The 18079-nt window shown below is 35.8% G+C and overlaps 1 protein-coding gene across 4 annotated transcripts in view; it reads left to right on the top strand.

Annotated features, from left to right (window-relative positions):
* BTAF1 (B-TFIID TATA-box binding protein associated factor 1) overlaps window positions 1-18079 on the top strand; it is a 48038-nt gene that overhangs the window by 6236 nt on the left and 23723 nt on the right. For 3 of the 4 annotated variants that reach the window (XM_075154734.1, XM_075154735.1, XM_075154733.1), the window contains exons 2-10: window positions 4255-4378; window positions 5430-5544; window positions 8246-8392; window positions 10808-10971; window positions 11349-11485; window positions 12181-12292; window positions 13609-13677; window positions 16336-16425; window positions 17928-18023. In XM_075154734.1, coding sequence (XP_075010835.1) covers window positions 4255-4378; window positions 5430-5544; window positions 8246-8392; window positions 10808-10971; window positions 11349-11485; window positions 12181-12292; window positions 13609-13677; window positions 16336-16425; window positions 17928-18023 — 1054 coding nt within the window. Of the gene's footprint in view, window positions 1-4254; window positions 4379-5429; window positions 5545-8245; window positions 8393-8417; window positions 8533-10807; window positions 10972-11348; window positions 11486-12180; window positions 12293-13608; window positions 13678-16335; window positions 16426-17927; window positions 18024-18079 lie in introns of all 4 variants that reach the window. The other variant, XM_075154736.1, reaches the window with a different exon arrangement.

Here is an 18079-nt window from a genome sequence, read left to right as displayed (position 1 = left end):
AACTGATTGGAAAGCAGTGACTAGAACATGGAATCACCATGCTACCTGGAGGGTGTCACTGAGTTAGTTGTGATGGCTTTTTTGAAAGTACTTGCTCTCATCTTTGTCCTTTGTAATTTTTTTATTTGTTGTCTTTGCTGTGATAATGCACTGGAGGAGCAAAAGGCTTGTTATGTTCAGTGACTGGGGGTCATTAACAGTTTCTGTGTACTTTTATTCACAAAACCCCCTTTAGTTAACTGAACTAAGCCTGTATGCATAATCATTCTGCATAACAGTGTTGATCAGAGAGATGATGTGCCCCCTTATGACAGCCAACCTTGCTATTCTGATGAATAGCAATGCAAATGAAATTGTTTACTGTTAGAATTTTTCTTGCCTGCAATCTTTCTCTAAAAGTTAATTTTTTTTTTTGATTGTTAGATAAAATTGTTTGAGTGGTAGTAGTCTACTGGTGGAAGAGTCTAGTCCAGTTTGGGATTGCTGGACTACTGATTGTTCTTGAATATCTCTCAGGCAGTTCTATTCTGAAAGTAAGAATTCAGGCTTTAGTCTTTTCAAATCTAGTGTGCTTTAATGAAATGCTCTAGGTTTGATGACTTGCAGTATTTGTGGGGAGGATTCACTTGCGTAATCTAGGTCTCTGGTGCCAGTTTAGATGGTATAATGTGTCCTTGCCACTTCAGAACGACAAGGATCTTCTACATCCTGTGTCATGTCTGCTGACCCCATGTGCATGACTCATTCTGAAGTGTCTCAGATGCTACTAGATGCCTGTTCTTAAGCAACTGAATTGATGTTTTTGTGTCAGAAAAATTTCTAGTGAACTCTGTGTCAGTGTAAAAGCTCATGTGGTATTTCTTAGAAGAAAAAACTTAATTTGAATGTAATGCTGTTCATAAGATCTTTGAATTGCTGCTCCAAGTTCTGTCTTGCTGATACACTTCAGCAATGATTAGAAAATCTCAAATTTCTCAAGTGAGAGGAAAAAGGTATCTACTTCTTTAAACAAGTTAGTGCTTTGTAATGAGCTCGTATAGCATGAGTTCACATAGAGGTGGTGTATGGTTGCTGTCCTATCAATGAGATGTAGTTGACTCAGGATTGGAAGGTGGATTAGCAAGGTTATCTAAACCATCGCTTGTGAGTTAAAAGTGAAGAATTTTGTATTTTTAAGCTCTGATGACAGCAGTTAATGTGCAGGAGAAGTAGTTTTAGAGATATATTTCATTTTTAGCATTTGTTGGTATTTAGATTTTTCATAACAATCCATAAATCTCTTTGGTTTTCTTTTTCATTTTTTTTTTTCACATAAGTACTCCCTGTATTTCTTTCGTTTGCTTGTGTCTTCGGTATTCTTAGAACAACTTTCTGACAGGCAACTTTCTGACAGCTGTGTTGAACTCTTTCATAAAATAATTAAAAATTTTATCTGCATTGTAGAGGATTTCATGCTACCACACTGATTCAGACTTCTGTGTTACGTTTGTGAATGATGTGAGTCACGCAGTGCTCTGGTTACAGCACTGTTTAACATGAGAGGCAGAACCACATGCCATTAGAAAACTTTTAGTTCTCTTTGGCTTTAAGAACTAGTTTAGAGACTATAAAAACTGTACCAGAACTGAGGAAGTTTCTTTCCAAACTGCAGGTCCTCAAAATTAATTTGTTTAGAATTTTTAGGTTTTTTTTTCATTCTTAATGAAACTAAGAATGAAAACTTCAAATTAAAAAAAAAATAGTGCTGCTGATCAGTGGCAACTGTCTCAGTGCTACCCTTCCAATTAGAGCAGGAGAATTCAGGCTCTGCCATACTCTGCAGCAACACCAAAACTTAAGAAGTACCTCCAAAATATTAACTGTTTGGGAATTGTACATCAGGGAAGTCTGGGGGAGGGAAAGGAATAATGATTGGCATGACAAGGAGTACTGTTAGTCTACTGTTAGTTAGCTGTATTTGCTAATCCTGTTTCCATTTATTTTGCTGGGGCTAAATGCTGAAACCTTCCTATAGCGATCTGAGACAATAGAAAGATTTTTTGTTTTATTTTGCATTTGTGTGCAAGTTAAGCATATTACAATTTAAAATCACAAATCACAAACCAAGTATACTGCAGGTTAAAAAAAAAAAAAAAAAAACAAAACCAACTATTTTGTAGGTAATACAGCTTCAAAAAGTTGTCGGTTTTAGGAGTGAATATCTAGTCTTGTAACTAAGATTGGAATTAAGCTTGAGTTTTTTTGAGGGTAGGCCATTGTAGTGGTTTCCTCCTGTTTTGACACATGAAGAGTTCTAGCTGAGGAAGTGGTCTGAGTTGCATATTCTGCTTGACTTTGGGGATGAAAAAAGGTAACTTTCATAGTTAAAGGAGTGGGTGGTGCTAAATGACAAACCTGAGTATGGAACACTGAAGTTTCACGGAGAGATGAAGATGAAAGGGGTGAGTTTAAGAATGACAGAACAAGCAAGTTGGAGAAAGCTGTGATTGCTCTGCAAGCTAGCATATTTTGTACTGAATAATACTGAGTGCTGCAAATCAGGCTGCATTATTATGGTCAAATGTATTAAAGAAAAAATACTGGTAAATAACTAAGTATCTGGTATGTTCCTCCTGACTAGTCCTCTATCAGTGATTTGGAAGAGTTGGATCTATAAAGCTTTTACTTTCCTCCTTGACTATCTAATCACACAAAACTGCCAGTTTAGATATGTTTGGGTTTTCATTTTTATGTAACTTTAAAACAATTTACTAACTAGTAAATCATAGCAATTGAAACTCCAGTTTTATCTACAGAAATTGAAATGGGCTCACCTATTTTAGTAGTAGTAAGAGAATTATTTCAAAGCTGGCAAATATAGAAGTGTGTCTAAAATACTAGAATGATTTGAAATACTTTCAGTTAGAAATTTTTGTATCTAATGGATACTTAATCTAGTATCTTCAGTTGTTAGAGCATTTGGGTTTTGGAATTGTATTTCTGTGACATTACTGCCTTGGCTCTGTAGCATTGCTGTTTCTAATGTGTTGTGACACATTATAAGATATTCTCAGGAGTAAATGTGGTTTAAGTGTGTCAAAGAAAATACAAAAATCCAGTGATGTTGGAAAGAGGGTGGGTTTTTTGTGTGTTTTTGATGATTGGAACTAATGCTAAAGGCAATTTTGGTGAAATGTAATTAGTAACAACAGACTAACAGGCAAAACATTTGTCCTTTTCCTGTATTTGCTCAGTATGTATGTGTTTATGAGGAAGGGGAGTTGTTTGGGGTACCTGTATCCTTATTTCGTTAGGCTGATCTAGGTGAGCTTCAGTGCTATGTAAATTCCAGCTTTGTATTGTTGTAATATTTGGAGGAGTATGATTAAGGCTAGAAGGGACAAATTCTGATTGCACTACATGGACAGATTCTAGACTTGCATTCAGTAATAACTTCATACTGCCCAATAACTAATGGATAAACTAGGCACCCAGTAAAGAGAGTTCTAACTGTCCCACTTATAGCAGAAGGAATAATGAACATTTGTTACTTCCATCATTGATTTGATTATCTAGGTAGTCTCTATTTTTACATGCTTTTTTATATGATGACTTTCTCATTCAGTAACTCTAAACAAGAAATAAGCTAGCTATTCTGAAAATAGATGATTGGGGTCTCTTTCACTAAATACAGAGTTACTGTGAAAACAGATCTGGCTAAATTCCTGTATTTCATGGGAAGGCCAGAGGTATCATATTATTTCAAAGCTGTAAATTCAACAACAGGTTTGGTCTTACATATTCGGGGTAGTTAGGGGGGGAAATATGTGAAAAGTAAAAAATTTGTGGTATCCTGGAAAAGCAGAGTTTGATATTATACATCACAGGCTGTCTTCAAAAGAAATTATAATGCACAATATGAGCAGTTGAGCCCTTTGCTTTCTCTATCAGACAGAATTGACGAAGATCATTTACAACTTAACAGTATTTATTTTTCAAGATAATTTTTTCTTGTAACTGCAGATTTTTTTTTAAACTAATTTTTATAACAGTTTCTCTGTTAATTTTTTTGCTTACCAAATTAAATGTGCTTTTAGAAGAACTGTGCTTACTATTAGGAAAAAAGTACATTTGTCACCCTGTCAATTGACAGTCTTCAGGCAAATATTTCTTGTTTGCATTAGATAAACTGAAGAATGTGGAGGAATATTAATAGAAATGGGCAGCTGAACTATGAATAGCGTAACATTTTCGGGTTTTGTCAATCACATTTAGGCTCGATCGTCTCTTTATTTTACTGGACACCGGTACAACACCAGTAACAAGAAAAGCAGCTGCACAGCAACTTGGGGAAGTAGTGAAACTGCATCCTCATGAACTGAATAATCTCTTATCCAAAGTAAGCATCTTTTTTTTTTTTAGCTTATCCTTTCAGTACTTTAATGGTGAGAATAAAACTAGTTTAAAGGGGTGTGGGTTCTGTGGGAAGAAGAAGAAAAAGCGTAGTAGTCTTGTGTTCTCCAAAAATAGGAGACTAAAGAAAATTAGGAGACTGCTTCTGTTAAGCCTGCTGTTTTGTCAGCCTCTGAAATGGTTACATAAATTAGGTTTCACTTTGCATTCAGTATTGATATTCAATGTTTGCTGTAAGTTCAAATTTTCTTCTATAAAGAGAAGCTTTACTCTCGTAATAAAATTTCTGCCTCTGCCTTTAAAGATTGTTACTGGTGTGATACAGCATTAAAAATATAGGAGGCTGCATGTCTTTAAAAGGGCCGGAAAATGGAAAGAGTTTTCCATTAGTTTGAGACTTCAATCTGGCCAAGTCCAGTAAAAACACCAAAAATAGCCTGTATCTGACAGCTGGAGATGGCTGAGTGACCTCAATTCTGCTCGTATTGAACAGGTGCCCTCACCACAATTGATGGCATCAACAGAGTGGCTAAGGAATCGTGAATATCAAACCACTTTCAGAGAAAGAAATAGTTTTTCCAGATTTGAGACATAGTGGTAAATTAGTTTAGAAGAGCGTATGTTGCTTCAAGTGACCCACGTTGTCCCCCTTCTTGGGTTAAATGATTTCAAAGTTTTAAGGTCTATTAATCTCTTCTGAACACTTCCTTTTAGAAAGCAAAAAACCAAAAGTCTCAAGCCTTGTTCAGTACCTGGAGGAAATCAAGGTTGAGTTTGACTGGGACTAAATATATCTTACAAATTCTTAATTGTCTGGCTATGGCAAGGGTTCTGCTAAGCAGTGAGCAATACAGAGAGGGCTGCTCACATTTCTTTGGTTTGTTTTCTTGTCCTTTGTTTTTCTTGTTTTGAATGTTGTCTTAATCCATAGCATTAAAAGTAAGTGTGTTTTAATAGAGCATTACAGCTGATATATTTTTCTGAAAGTATGTTTTAAGCAAATATTTATTTATTTATTTATTAATCTCTCCTTAAAGGTGTTAGTGTATTTAAGAAGTACGAATTGGGATACTCGTATTGCAGCTGGCCAGGCTGTTGAAGCAATAGTGAAAAATGTACCCGAGTGGAATCCAACTCCGAGATCAAAACAAGGTGCTTCTTAAATGAATTATGTAGAATTCATTTTTTTTATCTGACTGTGATATGAGACTTTTTAAGGCAACTGTGTTATTCTGTTTTCTTATGAGCACAGACTTTTTTATATGCATGGACTGTAGTAAACCTCTTTGGCTTTAGATGTTCATATTCAATTACAACGATGTGCCTGACCTTTGTTTCTTCTAAGATTCCTGTGCTTGTGCTCTGTACCCTCATAAAGCTTTACTTTTATAAATAAAAGGAATAATAACTAGTAAAATGACAAAAGTTTTAACCAATCAACTTTGTCATAATATTTTGAAGACACTTTCTTCTCTGTTCCTTTGCTCAAAGCACCTTTTTGAGGGAGGTGAAATGGCAGCCTGCTGAAGTCTATTCTGCTTGTACTCGCTTTGCATCTGAAATTGTCATGTTAGGGATGTTAGAGTTGCTTTTATTGTCAACTAATGGACCTGTTGTCAGTGACTTTGTGTAAACCTCTTGGCACTGCCTGTGTTCACAACCTTATGTGGCACAGGTTCCAGAAATTCACTAACTGTTTAAAAAAAAAACACAAAACCACAACAAAACTCCTATCTGTTTTGAGGTGATCTCATATTTGTTTCTTTCAGTGCCTCCTGGTTCTGTTGCTATAGAATTTGACAAGCAAGTTCTGCATTTGCCTTATCCACTACCTTTATGATTATTTGTCCTTTTCTATGCTTTTTCTCACTTGTGTCGTCCTTGAGATGCACAGAACTGCACACAGTGTACCTACATCTCTAGAGTACTGATATTTATCATAGTGGCAAAATGATGCACTTTGTCGTGTTTTCAGTCTGCTTCATGATGATGCCAGTAGTTGGCTGGTTTGGCTGTCACTGCCCAATAAGCTGGTGAATACAGAAAACTGTCAGAAGTGCCTCCAAGATTTTTATTGAATGTTAACTGCCAGTTCTGAATTCAGTGTTGTGTAGGCATGGTTTAAGTTATTAATTTTGCAGCCTATATGCCTCTTTGCCCATTAGTCTGTTCTGAGAGTCCTTCTTGGATTCCTTAGTGCCATTGTGACTTTTTGTTACCCAAAAGAGCTTAGTGTCATCTACATGCTTGGAGAACAGTGCATAGTGAAATCTCCTTGCCATTGCCAACTGCTAGAATTGGTTGCAACGCTGATCCCTGAAGGACTCCAAAGCTAGCTTTTATCTGTCTTTAACCAGCTTTCAGTCTGTAAAAGGATGTTTTCCCCAATTCTGTGGTAACCTAGTTCCTCCAATTTCTTATATGAAACTTTGCCAAAAGCTTTTGAATACGTTACATCCACTGGATCCCCTCTATCCACTTGTTGGAGCTCTTTAAGGACATTGATAATCAGGTTAATGAGAGGTGTTTTTTTCAGGAGCCATTGTGACTCTTTCCCAGTAAGTCACATTTATCCATATACTTAATAACTTTATTTATAGACTCTACTATCTTACCGAGGGTAGAAGTTAAGTTCACCAGTCTAGTTCTAAGAATTCCTTACAGAACTCCTTTTGTACATGGAAATGGGGCAACCTGTCAGTCTTCAAGTATAGCAGCTGTTTCTAATGATGGGTTACATGCATTGTCCAGTTCTTGCATATCTGCCTATCAGATATGAAATTGAAAAGGTAATTACGTGTGTTTGAGAAAAAGGTACCATTTAACAGGGCTAACTGGCTATGCAGACATTTGTTTCTTTTATTTCAGTTAAATTGTTTGATGTAGTAGTAAAATACACGTATCTTACAGTGGTTTGATTGGTTGCATTTAGGTTTTTAGGCTTGCTATAAATCAGTTCTCTTTTTTCATATGTGTAATGAAATGTTAACTTTTTCTTCAGGTCTGAAGAAATGTAGGTGGTGTTTATTTTGTAGTGTTCTGTGTGCACTTAGACTCATTCTACTGTAAATGAACAAGCTTTTATAAATAAGCGTAAGTGTGGGATGAAACACACCAAACTAAATGCTCTATTTCTTGTAGGCAACAACTGTGTTTATACTGCTGGTTGTAATTCAGGATGTGAGTGTGCTGGATTATGAAGGAATGGCCAATCTTTTTGGATCCTAAGTTGCACATGACTAGGAGCCGCAAAACACACTAATCTTTGGGTGTTGAGGAGAGGGAATTCATGACTAGGAAATGATAGGACACCTTGTGAGGAACAAATCTCTTCTGTATCAGTATTGAACTACACTCTATCTGCAACCGGATTTGAGAAGAGCTGAACTAGTCTTCAGCAGCCCTTGGTAGCTGACTTTCTCCCATACCTGTTAAGACTACTCTCCAGCTTCCATACCAGGGATGCTTGGCTGTTGGTCATATGATATAGTGTTGGCATGATATTTGTTTGAACTATTTGTGAGCCATATGCAGTTCGAACTGCAAGTTGGCCGTATGTGTACAGAGAAGACCTAGTGGTATGTCAGTGTCCAAGATTTTAAAAAGCTCAATTTATCAAGGGAAAAATGTTAAAATTTTTTTCTACTCAATTAAGTGTGTTAAGTGAGTCTTTTCAGTCTGTCTTTGTGAAGTGGAGCCTTTACACTTTGTATATCAAAATGCTGTATGTCTGATGATTCCTTTGGAGGAGAGAAATTATTTCTTCCTCTTTCTCTCGCTTAATCTTCTGCCAGAACTTTGAACAAAAATTTCATCACATTGTCCTTAATATTATTTTCAATGTCCTATCTAGAACCAGGCTCAGAAAGTCCTATGGAAGATTCACCTTCAACAGATCGGTTGCGTTTTGACAGATTTGATATATGTCGTTTGTTAAAACATGGTGCATCTCTTCTTGGATCTGCTGGTGCAGAATTTGAAGTCCAAGATGATAAATCAGGTATATCTTTGTATTTTACTTGCAGACAAGAAAACTTACTGATTTGAAAAAGTTTGTTGTGGCAGTATTATGAGTCTAGTCATCCATGGTTTCTCAGCATGCTAGGAAATAACAGAAGAAAATATTCCGCAACATAACTGGTTTGTATTATCTTTCTCAAGTTAAACGATTTTTTTAGGGGGTGCGTATTGTTTGTTTGTTTTTTCTCTTATCAGAATTAATATGTGTACAGGGGGGAAGAGGAGTGTGGAAACCTGAAAGAGGGAGCAGAACCAGCAATATTAAATATTCTGTAGAATTTCTGTAGACTTTTTAAAGAGGTGCAGGAACTATCACCACTTGTTCTTCGTTAAAACAGTGTTCCCAAGTGTAGTAGTAGGATATGGCTTATTTAAAAGCTTGAAGGTTTCAAATATAGAAAGATTGCATGAAAAATACTGTGATAAAACTGTCAAAGTTGGAAGGTCAAATATCGGTGCCTGTGCGATGTCTTTTGTTTCAAGTGACTTGTCTGATTATCTTTCTGCAACTTTTTACCTGAGAGAGTTGGTTTATGTCAGTGTAATGGCATTGAATTATTTTAATCTAAGATTCTTTTTGCTATTACTGTACTTTCCTGCTTTAATTCCAGTCTACCTTCCAGTTTCTGCACCAAATGAAATGATGCTATAGATAAGAATCTGCTCTGACTGCATAGCCCTGATTCACTTGTTCCCTGTGTGTGATGCGTTCTGTGCAGTGTACACAGAAGATCACTAGCTCAGCAAGGAACAGAACCCATGGCTCCTGACACTTAAGCAGTATCCTGTCTGTTAAGCCTCACTGCTGTTTTATTGCTTGCCATCTTTTATGCTAGGTTAATAAGGTTGTACAAGTTTCATCTCTTCTAATGAAACCCTACCTGTTCAGAAATCAAATAGATGGAATAGGACACTTGAGTTCATAGAATTCTGATATTTATTCCAGTGTTGTATGATTGCACATAAATAATTTCATGAATGCAAATAAATAAAAAATATAACATCGAAAAATAAGAAAGGAAACTAAAAATAGCTTTAGTTGCTGCTTCGTTTTTTAACTGGTGGGAAAAAGTAAAAAGGCTGTTTTCTCTTCTGCATTTTGTAGCAGCTTTCCTTTTCAAGTAAGTAGCCAACATGAATGGACATAAAGCAAGTTAAAGAATCTTTGGAATTGGCAGTCTTTGACACTTTTTCCTAAGATGAACTTGTGAAAGGAAAAATATTTTCTAGAGTATGGAAGTTGTTTGTATTTCTCTGCTTGTCAGTTAAATGTAATTTAAAAAAAAAACAACACACACAAAAAACCCAAATGCTTATTGATATAGATATAATTAACTACTAATTACTACTCAACTGGTGTATACCCCAAAATTCTGCCGATATTGGTCACCTACATACAAGTTTATATGCAGATATTTGACCAAAAAAATCCCAATCCTCCTGACTGGCTTCCATACCGCACATGTGAAAAGAGACTGAAGTCTGGCAGCCCTACAAGCTTCAAGTTTTGGTTTACTTGGAGGGTTTATTCTACTCAGGCACTAAAATGTTCTATTTTTTATGTAAATGTGGGTGCTCACAAAGTCTAGGTGTTCAGTAATTAAAGTTCTGTTATCTTCCTAAATGACCTTTGTTTGATACATGAAGCTTGAGGATAAGACTGTTAACAGACTCCAGCGCCCTAGGAAAATCATGCTTATGCTTCAGTCTACACTGCCATCAGGAGTTAGTTTGGGCAGAAGGAAAGGAGACACCTGGGTCTAATGCATTTTACAAGGAAGAATGTTTCTGAAGAAAACGGGTTCAGATTCAACCTAGCTTAATACAGGATATTGGATTGAATATCATTTGAGAGGTTTTATTGGTGGTCGTTATTTCTTAGGTCTGTGTTTCCCAAGAGAAGATAAAGTTTAGGAGGAAAGGAAACCTTTTTAAAAAAAACGACAAACAAAACGAAAAAAAGCCCAGACTGCCAAAATCAACAGATCCCACAAGAATGCATGCACTCAATAAAAAAGCACTAGTTCTTGAATCAGTTGCTGGATTTATTTTTTAGTGTGTTAATTTGCTCCTTTCAAAGTGCACTTTCCTAAAAATTCAGGGAAAACTTGTTTTTTTACTTCTGTAGACCAAGTGTAATTTAATTAACTTCATGGGAGCTATTTTCTGCTTAAAAATTGATGACAGTTGAAGTACTAGCATAGCTTCAGCAGCAGAGAAGGTCTTCCTAGGAATCAGTGGGACTTGGTTTAAAAGATTGTATTGATGTATTAGCCAAGCACAACTTAATTCTGTAACTTTTGGCTTGCTTATGTTACTTCAGTGAGCAAATCTTCAGTAATACATCTAGTTGGAAAGCTGACACATCTTCCCTTTTTTAAAAACTTTTTTTAAGGTGAAATTGATCCTAAGGAGAGGATAGCACGACAGAGGAAACTGTTACAAAAGAAACTTGGCTTAGATATGGGTGCTGCAATTGGGATGAATACTGAAGATCTGTTCAATGATGAAGATCTGGACTATTCACCTTCTTCAGTTTCACTAGTAAATAAACAACCTGTAGGTAAAACCTTGGGCTGTTTGACTGCAAGGAATAATACAGTGGATTTGCTTTATATCATAGAATCATTTAGGTTGGAAAAGACTTTTAAGATCGAGTCCAACCATAAACCTAATACTGTCAAGCCCACCAAATTTGTCCTTCTGCCTTTATAATCTTTGTATTTTAAGTATGATGATCAATGTCTACTATGGTATGCTTTGGCTTCCTGAATTTTTATGCCCCATAGTTGCGTGTTTACTGTTATTTGATGTCAAACTGCTGCTCTGAGTTTGAAATGATGGAGGGCTGGGGAAGTTGAGAGCAATGTGGGTTTGAGAATTTTTTCAGGACTTTCACTGTGAGAAGAATTGACAATGAATGACTTCTTTTTCAGACTCTTCAGGCTGCTGAGTTAATTGACTCTGAATTTCGAGCTGGTATGAGCAGTAGACAAAAGAATAAAGCCAAAAGAATGGCTAAGCTATTTGCAAAGCAAAGATCCAGAGATGCAGTGGAAGCTAATGAGAAGAGGTATAATAGTGAACTGGTTTGCTTTTATTTCAGTTCAGCTGGGATTGTGATTTGATTTATCTGTTGAAAAACTTCCTACAGTCTTTGTATCTTAATCTTTTACATGCTAATTGTGCTGATGGTAAAACACTTGCGTGCCATACTTATATACCCAATAGAGCTCTGTTAAGGACTTAGCTTCAGAGGGATCTTGAAATAACGGGATGCTACAGTTAAAATTTGTGGTTTGTCCCTGTTATTAAACATGGCTTGAGAATAGCGCATGAAAATGCGGGATTTAAGATGATAATCAATAACTAAAAATTTAAGATATAACTTTCTGATGTATGCAGTGATCCCCACTGTAATTTATAGTGACATATTATTGTACCTACTGTGTTTATAACAAGCAGTAAACAAAATTATCTTTCCTTGATTTTTATTTAAGAATTTCTGTATTTATTGGAAAAGGCTGAGAAGGATTGCCAATTTGGTACAGCTGTCTGTCCCAAATGTCCAGCTGTCTGGACATTCTGCTTGTCTCCTCACTGAACTTTTTTACGTGTAAACTTACCTATTTTGCATATTTGCGGTGTTAAACCTCTTTGTTTTGTATTCTTGCCACATTTCATTGTATCTGAGACTTCAGTTGTAGAAGTAATTACTTCCTCTAAAGCATACTTTCAGTTCATAAACTTATACTTGTTCCTTCTCAGCAATGATAGCACTGATGGGGAACCAGAAGAAAAGAGAAGAAAAGTTGCAAATGTTGTCATCAACCAGCCTGCCACAGACTCAAAAACATTGGTAGAAAATGCTCCAGAAGAGGTATGATGTATTGTTCTGCTGTTAGCAGGAATGATCATTCAGTTTTTTAGCAGAGTAATGTAAAACAAAACTCCTTTATACTCCTAAATTCTTCAGTCATTTTAGCACTAAGAGAAATGGAGTAAAGAATGCCATTGCCTGCTTACTTTTGTATGTAATGAAGCAAGTGGGCTTCAAACTGTGTATAGCATTGAGGAAGAAAACACGTTTAAGCCATTGGCAGCAGTTTGTGACCCAAATGAACCTGAGTAGGTGGATTACAGGTGTCAGACCGGGGTATTAAATTGTAAAACTCTGCTGAACACTTAGATGATAGGATTGGACTGAGACATAAATAATTTGATCTAAATGTATATGTACACTTTATTTAATCTTTGCCTTACTTTAATTAGGCTTAATTTAGAATTAAGTTCTGTCTTTAGTAGTTGAAGATTTAAATAATTACCTTAGTCTTAGAAAAACTTGCATCTGTTTCAATAGATTGAAGAGCTGAAAAAATTGTAAGAAATGCTACACTAGAATGCAAATGATACATAGAAGTTTATTTGAAGAGACTTTATCTTCATTAGACTCTATTCTACAGAAAGAAGATTTTTCCAAACATAGCTTAGTAATGAAATTCTTATTTGCAAAACAATGATTGAAAAATAAATTTGAGAGATTAATGATAACTGCAGGCTGAATAGCTACTGGTTTGCTAGCCTTTCAAATGCTTTGTGTTTGTGATGGTGTGAACTTACTAATTTTGGTATCATAATTTCCTTTCCACAGCCATGTCAGTTTCCTTGGAGGAAATTTTGGGATAGTGGATATTGCTTCTGGTTTTCAAAAATGTGGAATGTGTTGTGACAAGGGTGGTGTTTATTACTGAATTAATTGACCCAATTTGATTATGTAGTGTAATTTCAAACTGAGGCTTGCCTATTGTGTTCTTCAAAGGCAAAGTTCATAAATTTAAAGAATCACTGGGGAGGATAAGAAACTTTGCTTAATTTTCTGCCTTAACATGGTTCCTAAAGGGAGGCTGAATTCCAGAACATCAAAATTAATTACCATAGAGAAGAGGTTACACTACTAAAAGACAAACTTCATAAGCTTTTTAAAAGATCCGGTGCCAATCAGCAAAGTTCCTGAAGTGTGGAAGAAAGTTATTTCTTTTTTTTTTTCCCCAATTCTGTCCTGTAACAAAGAAAAATACTTAAGCTTTTGGAGGTCTTTGTTATCTTCACATATCTAAATGACGTACAATATAAGAAGCATTCTCCTGATCCCTTTCTCTTTTAATCTTGTACTTAATAACTTTTTTATAAATTTAGGCAAATGAATGGCCTCTGGAAAGCTTTTGTGAAGAGGTGTGCAATGATCTCTTTAACCCTTCTTGGGAGGTAAGACATACATGCAGAATGTAAGGTGTAACTATAGATTAAAAAAAAGGCTTCAATAGAAGCACAAAAATTGTATGCGTAAGACTTGAGCATTTTGCTAGATATTAAAAATTACATCAATTGTAAACACAGATTACATAGAGAAGACAAATCTGCTTTTAGAATCATGGAATCATTAAGGTTGGAAAAGACCTCTAAGATCATGGAGTCCACCTGTCAACCCAACACTACCATGCCCACTAAACCATGTCCCTAAGAGAACTTAAGTGGTTTTTAAGACTCATTTAAAGGGGAAATGAAAACAGATGTGTAACGTATACTCAAGTGGAGAGCAGGAAAGATACAGAAAGTAGTGATTATAAGTGAGACTTCTGGAACTACTGAAATTCAAGCAAAATAAAAGCACATGAATATATGGTCAAAAGGATGAAGCAATTAAAACAGGCTTGGATTCATCAAGAGTTTGAGGAATATTGTGCAAGTCTTGCTGACAACAGTGGCATGTTTGTCTAATGCTAAGCTAGTAGAAAAGCAGGGGGAATCAATCCTTTGGTAACAGGGGGTAGGCTACAAATCATTAGTTGTTCTCTTCGTTAATAAAAAGGAACTATTAACTTTTTTAGAATGATAGTAAATACCAACTACAAAAACTATTTATTTGATTGCCTAGACAACTTATTTTCAAGATTCAAAACCTGTTCTGCTCACCCTTTTATTCAATTCTTATACTATTTTCCACAAACTTTGATATCAGTTCCAAGCAAAAATATGAAGTAGCTGACAATAGTCTCGCTTCCTTGAGCAGAAGATGGAAATAACTGTTGTCGACTAACTTCAGTTTTTTAATAAAGTTGATCTTTTGAAAGATTAAACGTTAACACCGACTATAACATACTTAGGTATATCTGTTGCACAGTTTCAGTGATAGCAAGTTGGCTCTGCCCATACTGACTTCAAACTTGGAAACAGATAGATCCTATGCAGCCAGAACAATTATTTTGGGCCCAGAAAAAGGATGATTATATTTGTGTGGCACATTCCTGCATCTGAGCTAATAAGCCTCACCTTATTTGAAAGCAGGCTGTTTGCAGTTGAAGCCAAAGTCCACTTGTCTTCTGGAATACGGACATTCTCATAGCTTTCTTAGTACATTTGATATAGGGCGCACACAATTAAGGAAGTAGATCAATACAGAATCATTATTACGGTATGTTCTGGATGAAAAACAGGTTAAACTACCTTAAAATACATGTTTATAAAATGGCCCTCTGGCATCTTCTTGCAATGTCTAGAGGCAGCCTGGATAACTGGTTCAGACTGCTTGCCTAGCTTAGAGGCAGCTGAAGTCAGGCAAGATGAATCCTACTACTGGTATTTCCTTTGTACATTTGTCTGTCTTGCTGTTTTGTGTTTGCAGAAGCTGAGATGTTAACTAGCAAAGTCTTCCTCTTTTAGCTTGTAAAAACTAGTTCATAAGCAATTTTGGACCAAATAAGCAAATGATTGGCGTATTATGAACAATTAGGATTTTAAGACTAGGCTCTCTAGCTGGCTTTTATTGGCTTGCTTGTAACTTTTACCAACAGCCACTGAGCTGTACATACGGGGATGCGTATGCTTGCATTTCATCTAAGATACTCCGATTAAGGGAGGACCTACCAGCTCCTCAGTTCTAGTTTTTACTATCATGAAATGAAATACAATAATTTTTTGCTAGCAACAAGCATATATATGAAGTGCCCTTTAAAAAAAAAAAAGAGTAAGTTCTGCTCTAACCTATGTAAAGGCCTCTCAATGAAAACCCGGTTCAAAACTTTGCTTTTGCAACTTTCTCTGTATCTATTGAGTGGGCTTTGCTTGATTAGCCAATTACGAGTCCAGTTATGTATCAAAAATACCAGAAACAGGTGTGTCTGTAGCACATCTTTCTACTGGTCTTATGTCATTTCCAAAACTCTTCCTAGTGTGTTCAACTGTTCATATTTGGTGGGAACATACAAGTGGCTATAATTTCCTTTCCCATATCACTTGTTCACTTATTTTTTAATATTTAGCCAAGCAAGGCAGGTTTGTAAGCTATGTAGAAATTTCTTCTCAGAAATTTCTTTTGCAGACCCCAAAATATCCAGTGGGGATCCAAACTCTGTTTAAGAAATATAAAGAGTTGTAGAGAAAATTAAATATAATGTATAATATAAAGAGAACTATAAAGTGTTTAAGAAATATAACAATACTGCTTTTCTTTAGCTTATAAATGTACTAAAAACAGTAATACCTTCTAGTTGCTCCTTCTCTGAAAACTGTCTTACAACATAGTGGGGTAAAACTAAATGAAAACTGTCTTTGTTGGCTACATTACTACAAATATGATAACAATATCTTCTGTGTTAGAAAATAGAAGCAATTCTTAATTGCTTCTGTCCGTAAGCTGGCAAATACTTAGGAAAAAGCAGGTTGGTTTTGTACAGATTAGTATTTTAAGTGTATGATTTGATCTAATAAAATATTACCCTTTCCCACAAGTCTAAGTACCACTAACTCTGCAGCACTTGAAACGTCTCTATTAAGAATAAAGTAGTAGTGTTTCAGTTACCCAGTGTGCTCTTTATCTTCTGTTCCTGAATATTTAAAAATTGACTTTTTATTTCACTTCTCTAGGTTCGACATGGTGCAGGTACTGGACTGAGAGAGATACTTAAAGCTCATGGTAAAAGCGGTGGTAAAATGGGAGACAGCTCTTTAGAAGAGGTAAGTTTCCTGTTGTGTAGACTTAATATGTTACTTAAATGAAGTTTAGAAAGCAGACTTCTTAAAATACTTAAGCTTTGCAGGAGGTGGGTGATCTGGGGGAATATAAACCATGAAATTTGTCTGCTCAGAATAATTTGGATGAAATCACTGTATGCACTGATGAAATGCTTACATTCTTTTTAAAAGGCCCGTGCAAAAAATGCTACTGTATAAGCAGCCATTAATATATAGGCTGTGTGTAAAGTTATTAAACACTAGCTTCCATACTAGAAAATACTATTTTCAGGTCATGGTAAGGGTGTGCTGAAACAGAATTGACAAGTTCATTATGTAACTCCAGTGAAGTGTCTCAGACCATCTAATTCTATTCACTTAAATAGTAAGGGGACTCTATTGATCTGCTTGCTTTGTTATTATGAGAAAAAGTATTTAAATAGTCTCTTTAAAGGACACCACTTGTAAAAAATATCTTGACAGTAATAACTTGTTTACTAATAGTGAATCTCATTCAGATTCATACTGACTTCCCTGCTGTAAAAGCAGCTGGGAGAGCTTGTGGTACAGAGTGTGTGGAAGAATGAGGATATACATATACACCTATCAAATGTAAATCAAGCTACTTCAGATAATTTGTATATAGGGAAAGCAAAAACTGCTCTCTCTCCTTGCTTCCATGTGGAGTAGTATTTGTTCCATGGAGATTGCAGGGTAATAAAAACACACGCTGCAATGATAAGATACTTTAAACAGTTTCTTAACTATTTATGGAAAGAGTATGTGTACTCCAGGCTAGTTTCAAGGGCTGCTGTGTATGCTATATGCAGGCTATAATTCTTTGACATGTATGGGAATATTTGTAATATAATGAAAGTTTTGTTTATTAAAATGATAGTTTTCAAGGGAATTGGTGATCTTATAGGCAAACAGTGGAGATGAGAAAGATGATGCCTGAGCAGTTGCTTTTATGGGGCTTCTGCTCTGAAATTGAGTTACAGAGCTATTGGGCCTCTAACAGAGGCCAGAGCTTTAAGACAAGCTTGGTCTAAATTGCTTTGTTAAGTCTGGAGGAGACATGGCTGAAGAGCGAGTTCCTTTCACTGGGTCTCCCACAGGGAAGTACTGCTTCATAGTTTATTTGTAAATATTCTTCAAACACAATTGATTTGCCTAGGATGTGTTGACATTAGTCAATATAGAGCATCTGAATGGCCTTACCTATGTGTGCTGTGTAGGGATAAAATTATCTGTCTACCTTACAAGGTGCTCTCTAGCCTTTTGGCAAAGGTACTTTGTGTTTTTTAAAAAAAAAAGTTTTTAATAAGCCAGGTGAGCTGAATTAGTGCTGACTATTTTGCCTTGATTGTCTGTGCAAGATTACTATATTCAGTCAATTTAAACATATGTTGTCATACTCTTTATATAAATTTTAGCTAAAGCAAGCATATCAGAAATCCTCTGTGAATAAATAGTGAAGGTGTTGAATTTTTCTCTTTTTACAGATGATTCAGCAGCATCAGGAGTGGCTAGAAGACTTGGTTATTAGACTTCTTTGTGTGTTTGCATTAGACAGATTTGGAGACTTTGTTTCAGATGAAGTAAGTTGTCTCTGAGTGAACAGGTATATCAGCAGGCTTCTGCAGGAGATAATATT

Source organism: Calonectris borealis, chromosome 7, assembly GCF_964195595.1.
Source record: "Calonectris borealis chromosome 7, bCalBor7.hap1.2, whole genome shotgun sequence".
In the NCBI taxonomy this organism is placed as follows: domain Eukaryota; kingdom Metazoa; phylum Chordata; class Aves; order Procellariiformes; family Procellariidae; genus Calonectris; species Calonectris borealis.
Note: the sequence above shows the minus strand (reverse complement) of the source record. Positions and strands in the feature narration are given on the sequence as shown.